General features: G+C 38.4%; 1 protein-coding gene across 1 annotated transcript in view; it reads left to right on the top strand.

Annotated features, from left to right (window-relative positions):
* Positions 1-27,425, top strand: part of LOC108271629 (contactin-4) — a 188,131-nt gene that overhangs the window by 128,767 nt on the left and 31,939 nt on the right. The window contains exons 6-14 of the mRNA XM_053683821.1: positions 3,312-3,515; positions 4,143-4,245; positions 12,499-12,683; positions 13,308-13,441; positions 13,765-13,894; positions 14,014-14,164; positions 21,923-22,050; positions 24,850-25,022; positions 25,953-26,070. Of these exons, the coding sequence (XP_053539796.1) occupies positions 3,312-3,515; positions 4,143-4,245; positions 12,499-12,683; positions 13,308-13,441; positions 13,765-13,894; positions 14,014-14,164; positions 21,923-22,050; positions 24,850-25,022; positions 25,953-26,070 (1,326 nt within the window). The remainder of the gene's footprint in view (positions 1-3,311; positions 3,516-4,142; positions 4,246-12,498; positions 12,684-13,307; positions 13,442-13,764; positions 13,895-14,013; positions 14,165-21,922; positions 22,051-24,849; positions 25,023-25,952; positions 26,071-27,425) is intronic.

Here is a 27,425-nt window from a genome sequence, read left to right as displayed (position 1 = left end):
CACTTCTCAGTTGGCCCGCAACACTTCCAGTCTTTTTGAATATGTTAATAAGTTTGGCAAAAGTCTCGTGTGGGATGTGCATCACAACCTTGCGACTGTTCCCCGATCCAGCTATACATCATGGAACATTTCAATACATACTTATTTTGTCAAATGGCATTCTTAAAGGTTATCTGAAAATAAAATCTAATATAATCTAGTATAAAAAATTTTGGAAGACATTTTGCTATAAAGTTTAAACCTACCTATGTATGGAAACTTTCCAGACATTCTGTAAATATACACTTTACATAATATAGAGCTATTTTCTATTTTAAATAGAAATACCTTAACAACAGGTGGCATGCGTTTTGTCCAATTCCCTAAAACATCCCTATGGTTCGCTATGCTAAATTGGCTATGCTAAATTACCCCAAGGTGTGAATGAGTTTGTGAATGTGTGTGTGTGATCCAGGATAGGCTCCATATGCATCACGAATCTGACCAGGATTAAGCGATTACTGAAGATAAATAACTTTTTCTTTTTGGAAAACAGATATGCTAGGGTACATCATACTGTACATCATTTTAAAATATATTTTTTAATCATTTATAAAAGTTGAAAATGCAAACAGACACCATGATATATTGAAACCAATCATAATGTGTTATACAGTTATTTGGTGAGTTTTTTTTTATACCCTTCCTCAAGTTCTCTAGAATTTTTTTGTGATTGCTATACATGACAAATGTCATAGCACTTTCAGGCCCATCACTACAGTATGATTAGACTGAATATTAGATCTGTAGTAAATGTGGCAGATCTAGCCAGGCATTAATGTAAGCAATGCCCCATGCTATTTTGCTCAACACAGTTTTCTCATACTGTTCCACTTCAAGTGGCTTGTCATTAAGAGTCAGCACGAGTTATTGTAATGGTACATGGAGCAATGTAAGCACACAAAATTGCTAGCAGATTTTTTTCAGCAAACCATATGTTCCACCAGTAGTTACTGTACTGTATATGTTCATAATTCTTTATCCATAAAATGGTTTCATGTTCCTAATTGAACTGCCACTGTCAAAAGCTTAAATATGTACATTACATATTTGTTTGCTGTTGCTAGTAAGGTTGTCAGACAGTGATGCTTGATCACTGATATGTGTCCAGTAGGTACTAACTTTACATTAGTGCATAGTAAAGGAAGCTGCATCATTCATTCATTTCAGTACCCCTTTACCCTTGGTAGATCCAGAACATTGGATGGGACACTAGTCCATCATAGGACATTAAGGTGTACTGTATTTTTTACCCAAAATACTTTTTAAAAACTCTTTACATTAAGGTACTGTAAACTAACATTATTAACTGCATTACTTAGCAACATTAGCAAACTTAAGCATAAATAAACTATAAGTCATGTTAGCCAAGTAACACCTGTATTAATTCATGTTGAACAAATATACCTGTGTTAAATGTCTATTCCAATCAGATTTTTTCATAATTTTATCAACAAGTCATCATTTTATTTGAAAACGGGATTAAAATAATTTCACATAAATTAACATAAATTACAACATGTTTTTAAATGTTGAAACCATGGTCAGTGGGGCTAAATGCTGAAATCAACAATGCATCCTCACTTAATACTTTTGCAGATTAAACACGACAAACAGATAAATTAAGGCATCAGTAGGTATTTTATTTTTTGTTTAGAATCAGTGTCAGTGTATTAAATGAAACAACATAATGCAAGTGTTTATCATTTGCCTGATTTGGCCCTACATCAGTTAAAACAAGTAATTAAAAAAAAATTTTTTTTTTATATATATATAAATAAAAATATTTATTTATTTAATATATATTGCTGTTGAAGTCATGCCTTAATGTTAAGTAAATATGCAGTAAATAATAGTAATTTGTTATACCTTAATGTAAAGCATTTCCTCAATCTTTACAGTAAATAAGGCTGATTTTAAAATATACTTTGGATTGTATGCTTCCAATATCATGTCCATGTTTGAATTAGTTTTGGGGTTTAAAAATGGAGCCTTTGCAGATTGGGAAAATGTTGTAAGGTCATCTGCTTTGATTGAACTATTACTTTGGACACATAGACAGACTTAAATGACCCCATATGCAGTGTTGGGTAAGTTACTCAAAAAAAGTAATCCACTACAAATGACTAATTACTACTTTAAAATTGTAATCTGATTACTGATTACTGCATGTAAAAAGTAATCAAATTACTAATTACTTTACTTTAACATTACTTTCAAAACCTATCAAACCTACTCAAATACACTACAAAGTGAAATATTATCATACTACACACCATGTTTGGAGAGGAAATGGCACTGCACATCACCCTAAAATTACTATACCAACAGTGAAGTTTGGAAGTGGAAGCATCATGGTGTGGGGCTGTTTTTCATCGCATGGTACTGACAGACTACATATAATTGAAGGAATGATGAATGGAGCCCTTTACCGGGAGATTCTTTAGAAGAATCTGCTGCCATCCACCAGGCTGATGAAGATGAGACGTGGGTGGAGCTTCCAGCAGGACAACGATCCAAAGCATACAGCAAAGGAAATTCTCAATTGGTTTTAGAGAAAAAAAATCAAGGTGTTAGAATGGTCCAATCAATCACCTGACTCGAATCCAATTGAACAAGATTTAAAGACAATATGTTTAGAAGAATGGGCCAAAATCACACGTAAATACTGTGACAGATTAATTTCTTCATACAGGTATTCTCCACTACGTATTAGATCAATTTCAGTTAGCATGTTCAATACTTTTTTTCACTGGCACCCTGTCCCGGGTGTACCCCGCCTTTTGCCCGATGCTCCCTGGGATAGGCTCCAGGTTCCCTGTGACCCTGAAAAGGAGTAAGCGGTAGAAGATGGATGGATGGATGGAATACTTTTTTTCCTGTCATTCTTCTTTATTACACATAACTTCAGTTATGGATGATAATGTCTGGATTTCTTTATATGTGTGGATTTCTTAAATACCAAAGTCTGGTGAAAATTTCATGTGAATAGCCTCACTGGAAATATATGTTCTGAAATTTTTTTTTGACACGTTCAATACTTATTATTAAAATCTGGATATATAAGAGACTTCTGATGGAATGGTTTTCCAATAGAAAGACTTACATCCAACACATATATATAGTAGTGTGTCAAGAAATAAAAGTACAAAGTAAGTAATAGGCAATCCAACCAAAACACTTCGGATATGGTTGTTACTGCTATGTATATTCTGTGATCCATATGCACTAATGATTTTATGTGACTACTTTCTTTTGCCTCTTGTTCCCAGAGGTTAGATATTCATGGATCTTCAATGGTAATCCCAGTGTCCTCATCCAGGATAATCGGCGCTTTGTGTCCCAGAGGACAGGGAACCTGTGCATCGCCAAAATGGAGCCATCTGATGTGGGCAACTATACGTGTGTGGTAAAGAACTTGATGACCAATAGCACCGTGTACAGCTCGCCCACTCCCGTGGTGCTGCGCCAGGATGGTGAGTGACCTCAGTGTCATACTCGGTGAATCAATCATCTAGTGTGTCAGAAAACAATGTATGCTGCAGCTCACACAGTGTTAGCTAGTGTCTGCCTTTTTTTAAATGAAGCAAAATGCATAGAATTGTCTCCAATTGTAATAGTGAAGATGAAGTTATGAAATAAAGCATAAACTTCAATTTAAAGATAGAGGTCATATATGTTTAGTGTCTGTGTGCTCTTTAACAGCCTTATCAGAATATGTTGGTTTATGTAGAGCTCACTTATAAATCACTACTTAGCTAGCAGGCTTTTAGTTGGTTACTAAATACTGTAGGCTAAAGCAATGCAAAATTAATTAATTTTCTTTACTGGTTATTCACTTACTATATATACTGTTTCCGATCGCATTTTGTATGGTCATTACTTGTAAGAATTAATTAAAAAACAAAAATAACTTTTTTTGTCAAACAGTTATGTTTAGGACCCAGTCATAAATGCAAACTGTCTTGTCAGTCCTACTGTACACAAGTATGTATGGTACATATTCTATAAAATGAATTGGCCACATACATTTACAATTGATGTGGATTTTTAAAAATTAACAATTATTTTGAATCCATCGCTTTCTCCATCTTTTCTTCCAGCTGTGATGGGTGAATACGAGCCTAAAATTGAAGTCCAGTTTGAAGAAATGCTGCATGTCGTCAGAGGATCGTCGGTTAGACTGGAGTGCTTTGCTCTAGGAAAGTAGGTCTCTGCTTGGATAGCATATGGACTCTTTCCTGCCTCTAGAGATTTCTGAAGCTAGCAAGGACTTTGCACACTTGGCACATAGTACATCTTTGAGCTTTATTTAAGGGAAAGATCTCAGGAAAATGCTGCCTCTTTTAATCTTAGCAAAATGCGGCCAGGACAAGAGAACAGGACATTCATCATTGCACAAACAGCTGCTAGGTATGATTCAGGGGTTTTGTGGGAGGTTAGGGACCTCTAATTTTCTAAAGGTAATGTGGCATAGTATGTAGAGGCAGTGCAAGGCCTAACATGCATTGAATAAGTCCATCTTTTGTAGCCTGGCTTTTTCGAGAGCTCATAGGTCAAAATAAAGAACATCTTTGACTTACTGTAATATTATAATACTACAAGTATATACTTAAAGAAAGAGCATTGCTGGTTTACAAAGCTGTTCATTCACAGCAATACAATTAATTTATATGAGATTTTGCCAAATGTCTAAAAGTTTTCAGGAATGTAATGTCACGTTTTTTTTTTTAAACTATGTACAAGCCTGCAATTTTTGTCACTTCCATCTCACTCACCTATGGGAATCACCTATATAGTATATACACTGTAGTTTGTACTAGATTTCTTAGTCAGTAATTCTAATCTTCAGCTACTCATAAACCTGTATATGAGGCACAAGAGGCAATACTGGACCATGTTCAGCTCTAATTTTTTAAAACACTGTTAATCACTGTATAGAGCTTTAGAAAGTCTTCTACTAGGTGTAATGGATTAAGAGTAGGCTTTTTATCATTTAATTTAGATAAACCCCACTACACTCTAGCCATTTAGTATCATATGTTTTGGACTTGGCCCTGTCTGCATAAATACTGGAACTTGTGGACGGTGGGCAAGTCATAAGGACTTGCACGGGAAGATCGATGCTCCCATCCTCCACGAGCCTCCCAGCTATGGGTAAATAGTAAAGACTGGACTCAGCAATCTGTGCGGAAGAACCACGTAACTGGCCAACAGGCATAAAGGCGATTCCCAGCAAAGCGTTGTGGAGCGCTTTAAGAGCATAGCGAGTCACAAAGGTCGTCAGGGTCATCCACTGCACTCAACTCTGTCTCCAGCCGTCTTGACCTTGTCTTGCTGTTGGACCCAGTTGGTTTTGGGCGAGAGAGTGAGGTCGACGAAATGCGCAACTCTTCCTCACTTTAAACCAAGTCACCGCACAAGTCATTTTGTCATCTACCTAGAGATAGACTGGAACTTATTATTAAGCAAGCTCTCTGATATATTGCAAGTGTCTATTGACCAATCCACCATGTCTTTCCTATCACTTATCATTATTATTGCATTAAATGCAAATATGACCTGGTAGACCTTCTAATATGTATTGGATCAGAAATATGCAGTACTATACCTGGAAAAAATTGGGAATGAAATACACACTATATTTTGGCAGACTTTACTGGTAAGCAATAGACATTAAAATATCATTTTACAGTTTGAAATGTTTGAAAACAAACGTAAGGTATAAGTAGTGCTTCCTACTGATGACAAGTAATCACTGTTAACTAAACAGGAATTCTCTAAAATTTGATTTTAAAAAAAGAAGTATTTCCATTCACTTTGTTTAATTGTAGTATTTAAAACAAGTGTAGTTAAAGCCAAATAAGATCAAATGAGGCTGTAGAAAAAGCAGTCAAAAAATACCTTAGACTTATTTCTGGAACAGGAGTGCAAAGATGCAGTAGTACACTAGGATTAGTGTTAACTTTGCTGGAAAATCCAGTTGGCCAGTGCAAATGTTGGGCCAGTGATTTAATTACAAGGCCAACAGTCTTTTAGCTACCTTTAGATCTATTATGTCAATGTTGGGCTAATCGCAAAACTAGCAAACTGATGTCGGACTAGCATTGGGCCAACCAATTGGTCATGGTACAAAAAGACTTTGAAATTTAAATCAACTTTATGTTTTATATAGGAGTCATTCTCACAGGGACCATTCAAAAGTCATTTTTAAATAAAATATTCTTGGTATGTATGTCTTTGTGATCTATTTGTCTTTTAGGCATTGTTTTGTCCAGGTACCAAACTATTCTCTGGTCTGCACCCCAGTTGCTGGGAACTGTTTTTAACCATGTATGTGCTGGTATAAATGGTTAAACCAGGTTAATATCTGGCCCCTTTAATACAGATATAAAGTCAGCTTTCATGACATAAAGTAATGCACAATGAAGATGCAAACCTCCAGATGTCTGACGTTCAATTGCCTGCAGCCACTGATCACTGATCATTGAAAATATAACACAATAATGCACTTATAAATACAATTATAACAGAACAAATGTTCAAAATTTAAGTGATTGAGAACTTGAACCTAGGATGAAAAAAAAATTATTAGCTTACATTAACTCTATCTAACTAACATTCACTGTTATTAGTTAGCTTAGCTGTGACTAGCTAACACTTAGCGTAGTTTATGTAATAATTAATCAGCACTTAGGGCGCACGGTGGCTTAGTGGTTAGCCTTACACCTCCAGGGTCTGGGGTTCAATTCCTGCCGGGGCCATGTGTGTGTGGAGTTTGCATGTTCTCCCCATGCTGCGGGGGTTTCCTTCAGTTGCTCCGTTTTCCTCCTGGTATGGTAGGCTGATTGGCGTGTCTAAAGTGTCCGTAGTGTGTGAGTATGTGATTATGTGTATGTGATTGTGCCCTGTGATGGACTGGCACCCTGTCCAGGGTGTACCCCGCCTTCTGCCCGATGCTCCCTGGGATTGGCTCCAGGATCCCCTGCGACCCTGAAGAAGGAGTAAGCGGTAGAAGATGGATGGATGGATAATCAGCACTTACATTTACATTTATTCATTTAGCAGACGCTTTTATCCAAAGCGACTTACAAATGAGGAAATGCAAGCAAAGCGATATATCAAGCAGATAACAATACAAGTAGTGCTACTATATAAGATCTATTCATTGAGTTCTAGAGAAGCAAAGTGTGCAGAGTAAAGGTGTAAGAGCCAGAGTAAGTTTTTATCTTCTTTCTTTTAAATAATGTGGGGTTGGCATTTTAGGGGTTAGTTAAGTGCTCACGGAAGAGGTGGGTCTTTAGCTGTTTTTTTTTTTAAAAATAGTGACAGATTCTTTGGTCCGGATTGAGGTTGTAAGTTCATTCCACCACTGAGGGACAATTAGTGTGAAGGTTCTGGATAGGGACCTTGAGCCATACTGAGTCGGTACTACAAAGCACCTCCAGACAAGGTCTTGTACGTGAGCATCAAGGCCTTGAATTAGATATGGGCATCTACAGGAAGCTAGTTGAGGGATTTGAAGAGAGGTGTGTCATGGGTTCATTTGGGCTGGTTGAAGACGAGGTGTGCTACTGCATTCTGAATCATTTGAAGGAGCTGGCTGTGAGGCCCGTGAGTAGTGTGTTGCAGTAGTCCAGTTTTGAGATGACAAGAGCCTGGACTAGCAAGGACTAGCACTTACAATTAAAATACACACAATAGTATACATGATGCCATTTAGTGGTATATTTTGTTGTGTGGTGTTGTGACTAATCTTTGGAATGAAATGAGTGGGTGAGGTGCTGTCCATTATTTATGTTAACAGACTCAGACAGGCTCAGGTTTTCCAGGTCTGCATTAAGAAAAGCAGCCCACTGCCAAAATTCTAAATCTGTCCTGGAATCCAAACTCTATTTTTGTGTTGCCAAAAATATTATATTTACAAAGTATAATACATATTTAATATATGTAGTATCACATAATTACATATAGTATCATAAATATAGCTATGATAAACCAATTCATACAACATAATACATTTTACAGGGGGAAAAATTGTTTGTATTTAAGTCTTTTTTTTAGCATGCCAGTGTTGTCAAGGTTGGTATTAATGATGTTCCTCTGCCAGTGTTGGCAGTTATATAGGGAGTGCCAGTATAGCCATGCAAAATAGACATTTGGCAAAGGTTCTATATCTGTAACCACATGATCTACATTACATTTACATTTATTCACTTAGCAGACGCTTTTATCCAAAGCGACTTACAAATGAGAAAGATACAAGCAAAGCGCTATCAAGCAGAGAACAATACAAGAAGTGCTACCATACGAGATCTATTAATTAATTGATATATTGTTTTATTGACAAAAAGTGAGCAAAACATGTATCTCTGCAGAGTTCCTAGCCTACCAAAGTGTGACCTACCATTGGCAATGTACAGGCCCAAGTACTGACAGATATGCAACAGATTATGACACAGGTTAACTGTGTTTCTTGGGAATTGTTGAAGTTCAGCAGAAACAGTGCATGTGTGTGTTCAGATCCTCAAAGGTCAGCACACTTTCCTGGGACTGAGAGAATCATGAGCATTATTTTAATTCTAAACCAAGATATGCTTAACTCAAACATATCCACAGAAATAAACAAGATTTTACATTTTGACCTACAGCAATGTAAAGACAAGGACACAGACATGATCTTTCTCTCTTAGCCATATCCACCAGTTTAACCATGCACTCACCAGTATCACCAGTCTGGTCCACCAGCTTATAGCCAGCTTCACAAGGCTGGAGTATCAGTTCAACCAGCTCTGACCAGTTAAACCAGGCTGGTACACCCATCTTAACCAGTTCAGGATCCAAGCTGGTCTAAGATGGATTTTAAAGTAGGGAATCACTGACATACCCTCAACAAAAAATAAAAAATGTAAATCCAAACTGTAAATAAAAATGTATCTTGACAAAGTTACGCATAGTCAGAGATGGGCTACAGACAGTATGTGCTTAAGTTGATTTTCCACGTTGCCAGAGTAGATGAGTTAAATAGAAGTGTACAGAGCATACACAGGGGTTTTTCAATAGCATATAGATCACTGCCTTTAACACAAGAACTAGCCTTTACACCTGAAAAAAAAATCATCCATCTTCTATACCGCTTATCCTACACAGGGCTTACAGGGGAGCCTGGAGCCTATCCCACAATCACACACACACACACACACACACACACACACACACATCAGCCTACAACGATGTCTTTGGACTGGGAAAGGAAACCAGAGTACCTAGGGGGAAACCCTGTGAAACTCTGTACACACAGGGCAGAGGCAGGAATCGAACCCCCAACCCCAGAGGTGCAAGGCAAACGTGCTATCCACTAAGCCTCTGTGTATTATAATGTACCATAAAAAACAAGAGAACTTTTAAACATGAAAATTAAATAAAATAACTAACGCCATAGTTGATGTGCCAAAGTTGCATCGAAAGGTGTATGGTACAACCAATCCACCTGGTTAGGCTAGAGACATAATGGATGAGACAGGATGGATGATTACCACAAATAGTCTGGTGATGCCTGGAGAGACAGCAATGTGGGCAGTGAGGGTTAGCACCCCAAACTGTAGTTGTCATGAGTGAGAATCCACAACAACGCTATAGAAAGCCCCACTTAGTTATAATCCCAGGGGTGCCTGGGAGAGGGGGAGAATGAACACCCGAACTGGGTGGACATACATTCAATGACCCAAGCTAAAGGAGTAATGACTACAAGTGCGGTGTGTGTGTGTGTGTGTGTGTGTGTGTGTGTGTGTGTGTGTGTGTGTGTGTGTGTGCATGTGTGTGTATGGGCGTGTGTGTGTGTGTGAGAGAGAGAGAGAGAGAGAGAGAAACTCTGAAAAAACATTCATGGCCTACATGCTTGATGGGGGATCACATGGTGCACAGAGGTCCAGCCCCTGGTGAGATGCAAGAGGTACCAGGCCCAGAATCACCCAACAGAGCCAGAAGCCTCTAAGCATCACAAGCCCAACCTGAGAGCAGGCAATCAGAGCAAGTGATGTGGATGGGGTCCTTGAAACCACTTGCAGGGGATATGTAAACTAGAGGCTATGGTCTATGTGTACATTCAGTGTTGTCTCTGAAAGGTTTGGAACAAAGAGGAAACTGCTGACCAGGAATAGATATAACCAGATATAGATAATTCAAGGTTGCCAGGGAAATTCAAAGCCTGGATTTATTAAGATGGCATCTTACCATGAGTCCCCTGGACCCTGCTGGTCTATGTGGTCCCGCTTACCACTGTGGAGGGCTTTGAGAGAAATATCAGCTATTTCTTGCATAGCTGGCTGGGCCTACAACAAAGCCTACGCAGCATCACCTTGTATAGGAACAAAAAAAAAGCTCCAGTTCCCTTTCAGCAGTCTGTCAGAGGAGTTTTTGGCTACCCGTGCAAGAGAGGTACTACTGTACAGAGACTCCATTAACACCAGAGTCTCCTCAGCAGGTGCTGAGGTGAGAACTGCAAGGAAGTGGAGGGAACAGGAGGCTATCGACTGGCTTGGAATCACCGCTGGAATCATGGATGTGACCCAGAGAGCTAGTGAGATCTGTAGCTTCTGGACAGGCAGGGCTGGGTAGCACTCCAAGGATGCAGCACTGCAGTAAAGCCAGAGAGAAAGAGAGATGTCAGCTCTCAGGCAGAACAGGCAGACACAGACACTGGGCAGGCAGAGGTGGTGAAAAAGAGTTAGTGTTTATTAAAATTTTAGGTGCAAATGTGGAGGTGAAGGGGTGTCGAGCATGTGTGTGTGGGTTGCTGTCTTCCCAGAGTGGGGCGCGATGGGGAGTTTCTACTTTGAGATTGTCGTCATCTAAGTCTGTAAAGAGAGAGCAAGAGAGACAAATGACTGACCGTGTTTGTGGAGAATGAACTAACCATGTCATCTCTGCTGCACCCTTTTTATAGCCACTCCTCTTCACTCAAACCATGAGAAGAAGCCGCTGCCAGTCGTGTGTGTTTCTGCCACCAGGCCTCGCAGCCATGTGCGCACTTGATGTCCAAAACACGTGTGAGTAGGGGTGGAAGAACTTCAAGTCAGCATGACTGTAGTGATGTGACAGAAAGTGTGTGGACCAGATGAGAACAAGCATTGGACCATAACATCTTGTGGACAGAGCTCTGAAAACCAGAGCCATTCCGGATCGAGTTTCTGATCCAGTCAGTTTATGATGTCGTGCCTTGCCCATCCAAACTTTTTCAGCTGTGGTATGGCAGAAGGAAAGGCATCCAGATGGCTGTGGATTAAGCAGGGTGATCCATGAAATACATTTAGCTACTCGCACTCAAACCCTGTTAAGTGAGCTTGCTACAGTGACCCCATCATATTTAAGAAAGGGGTGAGAAGTGTGTTGGTGTCATGCACTAATGCATGTGTGTTTCTACTTGTGTTAATGCTTCTGCATGTTTGTACTTTAGGCAGACATGTCTGTGTGGTGTTATGTGTTACAGGGAATCCATACAGAGCCTGTGGCAATGAGCATGTGTTAATGGTGCCAGTGGGGCTTGCTACAATCTTAGTCACTGGGGAGGCCTGTATGGTTCTGATTTGCACTGAACATGTTCGTGATCCTGAGGACAATTGGAGTAATCTGTGGAACACATAAACTAGTTGGACACAAGCCAGGGCCTGATCATCCCTGGCTGGGTTGCCTGGCAAGGGCGTTTGATGTTGAAAAACACTAAACCCCTGATGACCTCAGGTTACATCACTGATGATGTCACCAAGTTGCAATGTAAGGTGTTTCATAAAACACCAATAATGAATGAGAAGATGACAACCACTGAAATCTAACACACGACTATAATCCTGCCAAAATATTACTGCAAAAATAATAACAAAACTTTGAATGAATCATGTCTACCTGAGACACACCGCACAAGAAATCTTACACTTCACTTGACCCATTCACTTCAGTTTTTTATTTCTACTTAACATGTAGTCAATTAGCCAATAAGAGTTTGATGTCCAAATTTTCCTTTGGTTTGCATTGAGCTCACAAGGCAAATGTAGATCAGAAATAAAGCAAACTTACCCTCATGCACACTGTTTATCAGTATTGGTCAAGTCATTTGGTTTAGTAATTCCATATGAATATTTGAAAATGACAAAGTGTATACATCTTAATGGTTGTATTTGTGTAAAGTATTTACTCAAAACACTGTCATGTAGTGTCAGAAACCACACAAACACTCTAAGATTCTTTAACAACCCAAATGTTCAAATGATTGTACTATGCAGTTGGCATCATGCTATTAACATTGTATTTCCAAGGCAAAATGAAACAGGAAAAATCAGTCAGTACATGTTTTTGTTTTTTATCAACTCCATTTTGGAGAAGTGGAAAAATTTTATATTGTATTTTTCATATTTGTTTAGCATTAGTCCGATACTAACATGGACTGATTGTCTTATTGGACAGTCCAGTGCCGTCTATCTCTTGGAGAAGAGCAGACAGAAGCCCTTTTCCTGGAAAGATGAAAATCAATCAATCAAATGGCGTCCTAGAGATCCCTTATTTCCGGCCTGAGGATGCTGGCTTTTATGAATGTGTGGCAGAGAACTCCAGAGGCCACAGTATTGCAAAAGGACAACTCATATTTGATGGTAACTATAATTTCAATAGGTAATAATAGAAAGAAAAGCACATATTTAATGGCTGCTGTATAGGATGCATTTTGGGTGCACTTGTCTAGAGAATGCCCAAATTAGAACGACACTGTGAGTGCTTTGGATGAACTGCAAGTCAATTTTGCAAAAACGTATTACTTAATCTCATCTATTTAAGATGACGCTTAGTAGCTCTGTTACCTTTACAGCAGGGAAATCAATACAAGATACTTTAATTGTATGTCAGAAACTGGGCAGCATGTTAACCACTACTGAATAATGAATAACCTGCAGATGAATATGCCTTAATGCCGGTTGGCCAAGCCAGGCTAATTAAAATAGCTGAAGTGTCAGTCTTTAGAATGGTGGTGAAAAGCAATTTTGCTCATACTGAGGATGGACTGTATAAAGACAGGCTAATCTGGAACTGATGTGTACCAATTAACCCCACTGTTTGGTGGTTTATGAAATAGCATTCTCAAGCTAACATGCATATTTACCATGCAAAAAGGATGGGTAGGATTGTAAAAGGAATTGAGAGAGAAAAAGGGAGAGTGTATTGTTTTTAATAATTTAGCTTGTAGTCACAGAAAATGTGTGCTCTGCTGTCCTTGATTGTAGATGTGGAACTTCTGCATTGGGTCCAGACACTGCATGATGCCTACATGGCCATAGATGCCAATTTGCACTGGGAGTGCAGGGCCAATTGGAAACCCCAGCCGGTGTACAGATGGCTTAAAAATGGACAGGTCATGGTGTCTAAGGAAAGAAATTTAATTTGCGATGCCTTCAAAACTCCTCTCAATTATGTGCATGATTTGTATATGTCAGATTAACCTGTTTGATGCAACCAACAAATATCAAATAGTGATGTTTTTACAGTGCATTATGCAGAATTCTTCAAGTTGTATGACTTTCAAATGATAATCTAATACAAATACATGATATAACACTATAATGGTGTCAGTTGCACCTGCCTTAGTAATATTTCAACAATATATCTCTAACTGGGATCAGTATTCAGCAACATTGTACATGCACATTGTTGTGACTGTTGATGATTGAATTTTGCCCTCAGGACAGAATCCGCATTAATGGAGGCAAGCTCATGCTCTTGAAAGTTAACCTAGAGGATTCGGGGATGTATCAGTGTTTGGCCGAGAATGAGCATAGTGTCGTTTATGCCAGTGCCGAACTCAAAGTTGTAGGTGAGTGACCTTGTTTTTATCTGAGCATCATTAGAAGGCTGAAAATATATTGACTTTATAAAAACACACAGTTGTTACCTATTACAAACGGCAAAAAAAAAATGTTGCCTTTTATAAAGCTTTTCCTCCAGACTTTTCTAAAAGTCCAGTGAAGAAGTCCACGTTGGTTCAAAAAGGAGGTGAAGACATCATTGAATGTCGGCCACATGCATCCCCCAAGGCATCCTTCTCATGGAGGAAAGAAGGTGATCTGCTGAAAAACAGTGAGAGGTAGGGATCACTGGCCAAGTATGCAGCGAAGACATGCTAAGGACTTCAGGCTGGTTCAGCCATTTAAATTCACTCATGGAACTTGTCAGTGCTTCATGATTCTTGCTAGGTTCAATCTCACTGCATACAGCTCATGCAATTAGTTTAGCAAAATGAAGCTTTGACTTAATAACTTAATAATATTCAGCTGTTTGGCTAACACATAACATGAGTGAGCATACAACATCACTTCTGCGGCACACACTTGAAGTAACAGCTAAACCAGTTAAAGGCCACATCACTCCTCAAGATGGAGGCCTCCAGTCTCCAGAGAGATGTAGACTTTGCCCGTACCTACGGTCATGTAATGAATTTGTCACCCTTATTCATCCACACCTTTTCCTCTTCACTTCTACCACCCCAGAGGTTTCTGGTATCCTAATTAAGACAGAATTGGTGATATAAGCACTTGTCCATGCAAAGATGTTGTTTGGTAGACACTATAGTACTATATTTTTTTTCCTGATGGCATTTTCACAGAAGACTGCATGCTTAATGGCACACTTATTAATTCACTGTATCTGGCCCGTGGGGTTTGCATAGGGCAGACAGTCTAGCATGGACATGTGAGGACAGGAGAGAGAGAGAGAGATAGAGTCTTGCATGGCTGTGTCAGGACAGGTGGCAGTAGAAGCGCATGATCTCCAGTAATAGATGGGGATAAAGAGACGGCCATGGCGGGTCTATCTACGCTAGCGGGAATGCTGCCGCTATGACTCACTGCTGCTGTCTGCAAGCCCCAGAGGAGCCGAGTGATTACTGGATATGAGGGTAAGAGAGAGATGGCGAGATATGGGAAAGAGGAGAGAAGGAGACAGGTGGAGTGAGACCAAGAGTTTTTACTCCTTCTGAATATGTCTAACTATGTCAGTATGTGAACTGCTTTGGCCATACTGTGCTACAGTCATGCCAGTAAAGTGATGATGATTGATAAAAGAGAGAGAGAGAGAGAAAGTGAGTGAGAGCGCGAGAGAGACAGAAACACTAGAGCAGCATGAGTTGGCAGTACTGTACTTCACAGCCAAGCAATTAAGTCTATCCAGAATTGATCTGACAGAAAGAAGAGATAATGAAAGAGAGAGAACTTCTGAATATGTTCAGCTATGTCAATTATATGTGTTGGTAATGCTGCTACTGCTATACGCAGCCATGTCAGTAAAGTAATCCTGAACTGACACAGAGAGAGAGAGAGAGAGAGAGAGAGAGAGAGATTAAATCTGACAGAAAGGACCTTTTATTATTCTTAAATCTGTTAAATTATGTCAATGGAAAGTACCTCTACTTTGATTATACACTAGTGCTTACAGCCATGTCAGTAAAGCTTGTCTGAACTGAATGAGGCATCTAGAGGAACACATACACTGAAAAAAAGACTGAGAATTCTGTTAAACTATCTGCAATACATTTAAATGCATTTCCTGTTTTTGCAAGACGAGTGAGAGAGAGAGTTTAATGCCAATATACATATGAGATGTTTTTGAGTATTTGAGCATACACATGTTTTGCCCTTGCACCTGTGCACGTGTCGACATGATCATTACACTGACGTTGCGTTCCGGTTAAAGAAGTTATGGTTAAGATTAAAGACGTGATTAAGGAAGTGGCCATCCTTCCCAGCCGCATGCAGTCGACTTCGGCTCTGAATCAATGCGCCTCGCCCCATTCCCCACAGCCCTTTTTTTCCGTAACTCTCTGCACTAGCGCTAGCATCGATTAGCTCTCATATTCCATGAGGCGGCTCAGCTGCAGAAATGTAGGGAGGAAAATGATTACAAAGCTATGCGCATGACTTGATGAGAATATGAATATGTCCAGAAGTTTCTTTTTGGTAAGCAGATATTTCTCTTTTTTCCCTCCCATCCTCTTTTTTTGCCAACTCATTGCCCTCTCAGGTCAGTGGTCCAGTATGGCTGGAACACACAATGTTTTGATTTTGGTTAATAAATCAGAGCAGAAACAGCCCCGGTGCCAAGAATACTTTCTGAGCTGTGGTAAATACATATTTATTTTACAGAAACTATTTGTTTTCTTTGTGACTTTCACTTCTCTGCTGTTTGATTGATTGAGTTGAACATAAGGCAAGGGACTAAACTAATTTGTTTATGTGTTTGTGTTACTTGCCTTTTTCATTGTAATCCTAGTAATTAGAAACCTGACAGGAGCTATCATGAATGGCAACCTAGAAAATATTTAAATACTGTCTTTATTTCTTAGTCTTAGTTGCCAAATGCCATTTCCATGTCGGTTTCTTGAGGCTGAAACATGTATATTGTTGCTATTCATCATTAGAATTAGATTTTTATTTGTTTTGTTTGTTTTGTTTAATTTCAGATTCTCAAATGATCTCAGTCATTGAGTAAATCTTTTGAAGCACACTACTGCTAACACATTCAAAAGTTCTTTTTTTTTTTCTTTTCAAATTTGTCCTACCTCCACCTTGTATGACACATAGCCTCTTACAAGCATAATATTCATGTCTATTTTTATCTTTTGGCTAATATTAAAGTCACAATTGGTGAGTCAGTGTTTTCCCATTTCACGCTATCTTTCTGGCCTCCATACACCTTCTATTGAAACTATTCAGAAGCAGTTTTAATCTGACTTGTTATCCCTTACAGCAGTGAGACGATAAATGATACATCTTTTTGATGCTATCAGAGTTTTAATTTATTTTGGAGATTTCTGACTACTGGGTGCACGGTGGCTTAGTGGTTAGCACGGTTGCCTCACACCTCCAGGGACAGTTGTTCGAGTCCCGCTGGGGCCATGTGTGTGCGGAGATTGCATGTTCTCCCCGTGCTGCAGGGGTTTCCTCCCCCAGTCCAAAGACATGCATGGTAGGCTGATTGGTGTGTGTAAAGTGTTCGTAGTGTATGAATGGAATGTGAGTGTGTATGTGATTGTGCCCTGCGATGGATTGGCACCCTGTCCTGGGTGTACCCTGCCTTGTGCCCGATGCTCCCTGGGATAGGCTCCAGGTTTCCCCGTGATCCTGAAAAGGAGTAAGCGGTAGAAGATGGATGGATTTCTGACTACTTTCTCAATTTTCACTCATATATGAAACTGAATATAATTCATTAATTAAATTTTTTTTAACTGAATCAAGGGGCAGTTAGCTAGTTAGCTAGCTACCAACATTTTGATATTATACTGGATAATATTTTACATAAGGGCAATGGGCCTCATTTATCAATCTTGTAGTAAAGTTGTATGTAAATATTTTCATAGGCCAAACCAAACTAAATATTCAAGTTTTGGTAACACTGATTTTCTTCGTAGTCACATGTGAATGTTCATAATTGCCAATCACCACATTAAACATTAGATCACATGCCCACATTAAACATCAAAATGATGCGTAAATGGTGAAACAGCACATCCAATGCAGCTCTTCAGGTACTGCAGACACACGCTAACTCGTCCTTTTATACTGAGTTGTTGTTTGATTTGTGTTCATTTAAATTGCTTTGCATTCTTTCTTGAGTTTCACAATTGTTTTACTAAAATGTGTGCAACTGAAATAATTAAACTATGTAACCTTAAGTGTAGTCCATGATTTACAGTAACTCATTCCAAGTATACAAGGATCAAGGTTCATTCAGTATTGAGTCTTCTTATACATAAATTTAAAACTCAACAACTCTTGTAAGATATGAACATTTTTCTCAAACTAACTGGACTTTTATGAACACCACATTTATGAATAAATGCATCTGCATCCAGTTTGATAAATGAGGCCCATTCTTCAGTCCTTTTTCTGTGCAAATTCATCATAGATAACACTGAGTAAATGAAGAGGGCAGCGTATACAATATTTGTTACCACTGTCATACAGGTACTACAAATAGGTCTGCTTATTTTTTGACACTTTTGTTGCTCTTTGTGCAAATTTTGTACATCAAAAATTTTCAACACATTTTTTTTCTGTTCAGAGTACAAAAACTCTTCCCTGATCTAATCGCAAATGCCAAAAATGATTTGAAGTATGTCTGAACATAATCTTTTGGGTAGTCAACAGAACAGAGTAAATTAAGGCAGTGCATTTTGTAGCAGCCATGTTATGAACATTATGACAAAAAGAAGACATCTGTTTAAAGCATATATGCTTCAAAAGTATGTACGGTATTTTTAGTAATTAAACTGTGTTGGAAACTAACAGTGTAATCTTCCACAAAACATGGCATTATGAAATGTGTAAATGTGGGTTAATATTTGGTTTGTAATTATAGACTACACAGTATTCCTGGTGCTGCTCTCAGTTGTTTAACTTGCTACATGTAGATTCACTGAAATAGCCAAACAACCCTCAGTGTGTCCTTTTTAACTATCACGATTACTGTTTTATCCTAATAGGATAATTTGTATTATAGTTTTTTTCAATTAGTTTTTCAATAAGATTAATTAGTCATTAATCTTGTCATGGGCTACATTGTCATGCTTTTGTTCTGCCCTACTGCTAAATAAAGTCATGTTTTATTACTTGCTGCTTTTGGACATCTTTAATGAGCTTAAGTGGATGCTGCAGCGAATTCAGGATTTAGCTGTTTGGCTAGCATATCATATCAGTGAGCTTAGCCAAATGCTAGTTCTCAGATTATATAAAAATAGCAATGCAACAGCTCTTCTTCTGGGAAGTACACACTCATGCCAACAAAACAAGGCTGGACAGACATAAAGGTTTTTCCCGTTCAGAGATGTTAAGCCAAGTTAGATTGTTCTTAGATTGCCCTCAGCAAATGGAGGGTGACCGTAAGAAGCCATGTGGTTTCAGCAGCCTTGTCTTTTTAAAGGAAGACTTAAAATCCAGCAGCAGAGTGTGTGTGTGTGTGTGTCTGTGTGTGTGTGTGTGTGTGTGTGTGTGTGTGTGCGTCAATGGACATTGAATCTTTCCAGCTGTGGTTTATTATGTCTGAATTCTTGGTCTTAACTGATCACCTAGTTCACTGTTATGTGTGTCATTATTAAAACCAGTTAATCCAGTGGAATTTATTATTCCACTGGATTATTATTATTATTAATATTATTAATCTTTAATATTATTAATTAATGGAATGAGCCGTCCATAATCTCCTGCCGACAACCATGTCGGCTCTCAGTCAAGCCAAATGAACTCGTGTTTAGTATTTACACTCTCTTGTTGTTCATTAACAGCTGTAAATTTCCTGTATAGATTTCCCTCAGTTTGCAACTCACACTCCTATACACTTGAGGAAACCTGTTCCATACTCTACCAAAATAACTGCATAGCTAATTAACAGTTTTTGCCAAAATGACATGAAGAGGGTGCTAAAATAATTAACAAGAACTTACTTTACTTAATTAACTCTCTTTATTACTAAGCTTACTTTGTATATAGTCATCTACCAGCTGTAATTACAAAAACAGTGGGACAGTAAACAACCAATATATTTGTGTTTATTTTGTGGCCAGATGATAAGTATCATAGTGTACAAACCCTACTGCACAATCATGACATATTTGCAGATTATTTAAATAAAGTGCACAACATAGAGAAAGTGTGGTTTTATGATTTCAGTGGGTTTCTATGGAGTTTACGCACACACATAGTTAAAAATTATAGACATAAATAGTAAAGCCAGGGCAGTGCTCCGCCCATTGTGAAGTAGCCTCTAGTAATAATCAGTCATGGATGCCATGGAACATTTTATTCAGCTTTGTTTATGTTTCCCTGCTTTAAATAATGGCCATGTACAGTGCACATGTGTATGTATTCATAGACGTATGCTACTAGGCTCATTCTGTATAATGTTAGCTAGTTGGTTTTGAGTGTGTTGAAGTGCTTTAGCTAATTACATTAGTTACCTTGGATCAAGAAGAGTTTCAGTGGAGAAGAGCGGGTTCCCTTTCCAAGGGAACTCTATGTTGCGTCATGCTTGATGCTTTGGGAACACCCCCGGTGGAAACCGTGTCTGAATACCTGTGAAATCATGCCAATCTGATTGGCCTGTCTCACTCAGGTGACAAAGTAGAAACGTGTTACAAAGACTATATAAGGCACCCACAATCTACATCATTTAACTTCTTTGTTTGAGGAAGTACATGTCTGTGTACTCTGTGTATATTGTATGCCCTATTGTTTGTCCTATTTGTTATGAGCAAAAGAGATTTCAGAGGTTGTGTTCTGCCATGCTCACATTTTCTCAGAGGATGATGGGCACACTTTCTGTGTTAAATGTTTGAGGGCAGAGCACGCAAGGCAAGTCCTTGAGGGGGCTATCTGCATGCATTGTGAGAAATTCTCCCTAAAAAAACTCTCTTGTGAAGTGAAGGGAGCTGGACATCTGTACCTCGTGGTTTGGGACCGGCCACTGTCGAGGCAGCCTGCCAGTCCCAGATGGATCTGGAGGAAGAGCAAAAGACGTGCGAGTCCCTTTTGTTTGCTTTTTCCTTCAGTTCCGAGTCTCCAGTCCCGGCGGGAGCTTGCAGTGCGACCTTTCGAGGAGATGGAGGAGGAAGTACTAAACATGTGGCTCTCTGAATCATATGAAGTGCTGCTAGAGGTTGTGAGTAGGGCTGTGGAGAAGTGGAAAATAGAATGGCTAGCTGAGGAGGAGGCTTGTAGTAGACTGAACGAGTGCTTCCTCCCCAGTAGTAAAAAAATCCTCCCCCCACAAAAAGCTGTCCTTTTCCCCCGAGCTCCACACTTAGGTGTCGAGATCATTGGAGAAACCATACTCCAGTTGAGTTTTTAACCCTGCAAATTACAAAATATGTGTCTGTTCCTTTGTGGGATAAATATTGCCAGTAGAAACAGTAACTGAGGTGCTGGAATTCTAAAGGGGCTCATTCAAGCAGACTTAGGTGGTTGCACTTGAGGGTGTGGCTACGTCTAATGCATTGTCTGAAGGTATGCTGTAAGACGAGACATTCTATGTTTGTTCAAGAAGTGGTTTTGTGTGTATATACTTCAGACATATTTCAGTATGGCATAGTGGGTATTCTCGTTCCCAAAGTGTAGAGTTCCCTTGGAACAGGAACCTCTGGGTTACATATTTACAGGGAACAGGGTTACATACGTAAAACAGACATTTTGTTCTACTTTGAAAAACTTTTTTTCTTTATTGCATTGCAATCCCTCATTGTCATGAATAATGTAAGGGCGATTAGTTTCACTCAACTAGCATTGTCTGTAATCATGTTTTCTTGTCTGGCAAATGCTTACTTCAGTTTTGGTTGTTGCTGTGTGCTGCTAGGAATGAACTCCTCTTGCTGAATTTTATATTTAAAATGGTGTAGTTCCTCCTCTATTTTACAGTGTGCGGTCTGCTTTGTTTTGATTAGTAATCATGAAATATGTCCAGATGGCTGTCATTTCATGTGGTCTATTCTTTAGTACAACAGCATAAACTAGACTTACTACACTTAGTGTCCCATGGTACTGGATGTTGGTATCAGAGGATTTTTCATGAATTTGAGTAAGAGTAAATGAATGTGGCATCAGACTGATACCAGTGTCAGTATTGATGCATCCCTGGATCATACAATAGTACTTTACAAAGCTGAGTTTTACACTGCTGTAGCCCTCCAGAAGTGAAGATTGACACTTGAGCCCTTTTGAGATTACATTATGAGCTTCAGATTGTCTTATGTATGAGGGCTACGGTTTTATGTTTTGTCAAAGAAGCTGTCTCAGTATGACTTAGTTTAAAGCCCTTATAAAAGGGGATGATGATTCATCCAATATCCTTTTTTCAACAGAAGGACAATCTCAGAGGATGGCACTCTGCGTATTACCAATGTGAGTGAGTCAGATGCAGGTAGATACACATGTGTGGCGCACAACCTGTTCGGCGTGGCCAGCAGCACAGGAACACTGATGGTCAAAGGTACAATTTCCCCCCCTCCATTTTGTCTTAAACTTGACTCAGGAAAGCAGCAGGAAAAATATGACTAAGTCAAGCATGAAATTGATCATGAAATATATAGTTGTTTTATGTCCCTGCCACCTTTGACAGAGATATAACTCATCCATGTTTTTGTCAGCTGTGAGTCATTGGTCAAATCAGCAGCATGAGGAAAACCTCTGCCATCTGTAGGAATGAGGGCAGTTTTTCCTCTCTCCTGCTTCTAAATAGTGTGATTATTTATTTTTTTTAAATGCTTAATTATTATTATTTTTTTTTTTTTCATTTCTGTTCAATATTTCTTTCTATATTTCTTCTTGGTTTTCATGTTTGTTTGTTTATTTATTTATTTATTTATTTATTTATTTATTTATTTATTTATTTATTTTACATAAGATGTGAATTAATCGCTGTTGAATTATTAAAGTCAAAATTTGACTAATAAAACATTACTTCTCACAACAGCTGCCCCATGTTGCATGTGCAGCTGTCTCAGACCTGTTAATCAAAGGAACACTGACAGCAGTACAGAGACACCACAGCTGCACTTTCAAACTCATTCAGTCTTTTATCAGGAAACAGAACAACAGGTCTCTTACAGTGACAAGGGTTTTGTGATCAGGTTTTTGTCAGCAATGTCAAAAGCCTTGATATTGTTAAACAATTTGCTCCTTGTTGACTGATAACAGCACACATACACACACACACACACACACACACACACACACACACACACACACACACACACACACACACACACACACACAATTTATTTATATCCATTAAGCAAAGTAGAAATACAGAACATAAATAATATAGATGCAGAATACAGAAAAATGCATTATCCTACAGTTAAAACATGGACCATATCATGATTAATAATGGCTAAAAATAGTTCCTTAATAGTTCTCTATGTTGTACAGCTGACAATGATAGCAGACACTGCACAGTATTTTGCCCTGACTACTACTAGCTGCAAGTTCCTGATGACCTGTCTGTTGACATGTCCTAGGCTGTCATACATGAAGCCCAAAAGTATATTCTGAGATGCTATTGAGGAGTTGGTACTTTTGTCATAAAGGCTTCCTCAAGGCTATAATCAAATGTGCAGCCTACTTCTAGGACACATACCTGTCTGAACTCATCATTTACAACAACAACATCTAGTGTATTAGCAGATAGTTTTACAAAAGTTAATGAATTATTGTTACAGACGTTTGAGCATAGCAGCTCTGGCAAGAATGCTTGTACATACAGAAAAAGATAAATGGATTGGTATTTATTTTATGAGGTCTACTGTTCTATTAAGATGTGCTATGTACAGTCCTTTGTAATCATAACAGTCATTGCAAACTTGGGCTAGGAGTTCTGTTTTGTGTTGCAGGCATTGGCGGCTGAGTATTAGAAGTCCAAACTGGGAGTCTGGTGGGGAGGACTTGTAATGTAGATTTTAAACTTCAGAATGTCCTCACAGAGTGATTACACTGATTGTTCTTAAAGAATGAATGAGACACAGAATGATCAGCATGGAAAAGACATGCTAGTTTCCCCTGTAATTTCAGTACAGTCCAGTGTTGTTGGAATTTGTATAAATACACGTGCGCACACACACACACACTTGTCTTACTATACTGATGAGGACCTTCCATTGACATGAAAAGTTTATAGAAACCTGACCATAGCATATGTGATTTTTGAACATCTCACTCCAAATTTAGTCCCCTTTTCTGTTACAATAACCTCCATTCTTCTGGAAAGGCTTTCCACTAGATTCATGCAGCTGTGGGGATTTGCTAATTCCGCCACAAGATCATTAGTGAGGTCGGGTACTGATGTCGGGCAAGGAGCCCTGGTGCACAGTTGGTATTCGAATTCTCCCAAAGGTGTTCAGTGGGGTTGAGTTCAGGGATCTGTGCAGCTCTTCAGCTCCAACTTTAGCAAACTCTCTATTCATGGACCTCATTTTGTGCACAGGGGCATTATCATGCTGGAACATGTTTCAGCCCCTTAGTGCCAGTGAAGGGAAATTGCAAAACTTACAAAGATTTACAAATAAATCCTGTACAATTGTATACTTACAACATTGTGGCAACAGTTTGGGGAAGGACCACTGGTATGTGATTCTCAGGTTTCCACAAACCTTTGGTCATGTATTGTATTTATTAATGCAACTAGTCAATGCTACAATGCTATGCTAAACCTAAATCTAAACCTAATATTTAACATCAATAACCAAAAGAAAAACCCTTGGCTCTTTTAGTTTTAAAAAAGCTGCTTTAAAAAAAAAAAAAAAAAAAAAAAGGCAGTTTTCCTTGTGAGGACAGCCAGATGTACCCACAAGTTCAACTTACCCCCCCCCCCCCCCCCCAACACACATCTATATACTTATCTCCTAATTATAAAGCTGGAACTGATCAAGATTCAGCCACCTGCAGACCCTTGTCAAGCGTCTCTTGATTAGTCATTGTTACTAGACATGCACATAATTACACATCAGTATTCATAGACAAAATCAGTCATCACTCTGCTCTGAGATTCTAAATTATGTTGAAAGAAAAGGTTCACCATTTTTAACATTAACCTTACCTGAGCCTAATGACTGGTTGAATTTATTATTGTGATATGGCTTCCCTGTTATACTGTAGACCTATTAGAAAAGTTCAATGATAGTTTATAGTATCCTAGGATAACCCAGAATGACAGCATGATAAAACAAAAAGGCAAAGTCAGATTAAAACAAATCTTTACTAAAGTTTTTTTGTTTGTTTGTTTTTTAAACAGAACCAACCAAAATTACAGTTCCTCCACTGAGTATGGATGCCACTTTGGGTGAGAGCATTGTTCTGTCATGTAGGGTGTCCAGAGACTCCAACATGGACCTCATCTTCAAGTGGTTCTTCAACGGAAAACTTGTTGATTTCAGCCGCCATGAACACTTTGAGATGATTGGAGGGGTACGTCTCTAAATATAGATATCCGACACTGTCTGTCTGAGTGCCATAATGCTTTTACATGGTATGCAAGTTCTTTCTTGAAAGCTTCTTATTTAGAATAAAGCAAGGCTTCTGTGCAGCTGTGGTTCCTAAAACTTCAAAACCTCCCAATGCTCTTTTGTAGCTCTTTTTTTTCTAGTGATCAGGGACATGGAGAACAAGAGCTGTATCTGGCTGCTTGTTGAGCAGAAAGCACAAATCTGTCTGATTACAGGATTTAGTCCACACATTAGATATGAAAAAAGTCTGTCAATGCAAGAAGGCGTTCAATTTAATTTCCTGCTCATACTCAAAAATATGGAATGAAGAAAACAAATAACCTAGATGTCTTGATTAGCTTTTTGTTATGTATTTAAAGGTGTTCGCTATTTCGTTGCTATGACTGTCTGGCTTTTGTTTCTTAAATACATTAAAGAACAGCAATCACCATACAGTAAAACTAGTGATAGGATGGTAAAAGTATGGTAATATACGGAGATTGTTGTACTGAGTGTATCTATCAGTGTTGTTACTACAATATGAAGTATGGTATCCATCATAAAATGTTAAATAATGTCACAAAAATACATCACAATATATCACGTTATAATGTAATCATTGGGAATCTGCACCACGGACAGTCCTTTACCATTTACACCATTAGCAACAATGATGACGTGCTTATTCATAGCCTAGGCTACTGATGCAAAAGTGTTATATTTAACTGTTCAAATAGTAATTAGAGGCTAATTACTTAATTAATTAAAAGGTTAATAGGCCAAATGAGAGACAAGTTCTTGTTTAATCTCAAATGAATGCTAATGTTACTGTGTGTATCACATACTAACATTAGATTTAGCTTGTTGTCACCAATGTAAATAGGTCTATGCATGTAACATTATTATTTTTTAGGGAGCATCCGGTGACATCATGGTACGTAATATTCAGCTAAAACACTCTGGGAAATATGTGTGCATGGTCCATAAAGCGATGGACAGTGTCTCGGCTGCAGCTGATTTGATAGTCAGAGGTACATACAGCTTCTCAGAGGTACTACAACTCCAACCCTTCATCCCCTGTCTAAAACTGATGCTTGAATTCCCTTCTGTTTCTATCACAATGTTCCCAACCAATGAATAATTAAACACTTTAATCTATGTACAGTATACCACTAGCTGTAAGAAAGCTTAAATGCCTATTGCCGTAGATTCCACAAGTCTCTGCAACTGTACATTCTTCTAAAAGTAACTGTCTCAGTTAGTGTTATTAACACCATTTTCATAATCATCAAACCATTTGGTGAGTCCAATCGCTTATGGGTGGGGATGAGGTCATCCTGGAACAGACCACTCTCATCAGTCCCTTCAATGATTCTTGAGAGAAGGGACAAAACATGTCCTACATACAAAAGTCCTCTTTGTGTTAAAAATTAAGAAATTCATAAAAATAAAAATACTTTAAAAATTCAATCTAAAGGTAATCTGTATACTCAGTTAATTGTCATGACCGTCAGATGAAGGTTTTTGTTAATTTTGAAAGAAATATTTTATTCTTTATTTCAATTCATTGCGTTAATAATGAAAACAATAACTGAATTACATGATATGATGTCTAGTTTGCCTAAGAACACTAGTTATTTATGCTTAATATTAAAAAGGAGGGTAGAGAATTAAATGTTTTAGGAATTGGATTTTTTATTATTGTGTGAAAACAGAAAAAAAATGGAGAATGTATTTTATCACTTAACTCCTTTACTGAACAACTTTATTAGATCATTGAGGACTTTACGTTCTTGTTGGATGGATGAAATTTAAATTGCATGAATTTCATTGTTTGACGGAGTTGACAGAAATAACTTATTAAGTGAATAAATGTCCATTTATAGAAAAAAGCATTTTCATAAAAACCTGTTCCTTTACATGGTTCATTAGCTGAGACCTTTTTCTACAAATATAAATGTCTAATTAATGTAGTATTAAAAAATATAATACAACTTCTAAAACATGTTTTGTCCCTTAACTTAAGAACAAGTGGTTCCCTTTCAAAGGGAACTCCAGGTTGTGTGAGCTCTACACTCTACGTGGGAAGCGTCCTTGCGCATGACTGCCTATCTAAAGCTTGTGTAACCTCATGCCTATTTATAGGCCTGCGCTGATCAGGTGACGTGTGAATTAAGTGCATTGTGTGATATACTGCACCTGTGAACCGCACTGTCAGCCTTATTATCTTCAGCGAGACTGCATGTCGGCCATTTGTGTAAGGCTTGCAAAAAGACTCTTCATTTACTCTCAATCTTTTCAAACAAAAAGAAAGAAAAAATCTCTTTACTTTTATGTCCCTTTAAAAAAAAGGAGAAAGATATGAGTGAGAGAGAATTCAGGAAGT

This window comes from Ictalurus punctatus, chromosome 11, assembly GCF_001660625.3.
Source record: "Ictalurus punctatus breed USDA103 chromosome 11, Coco_2.0, whole genome shotgun sequence".
Classification (NCBI taxonomy): domain Eukaryota; kingdom Metazoa; phylum Chordata; class Actinopteri; order Siluriformes; family Ictaluridae; genus Ictalurus; species Ictalurus punctatus.
This window is presented reverse-complemented; position numbering and strand designations above follow the sequence as displayed.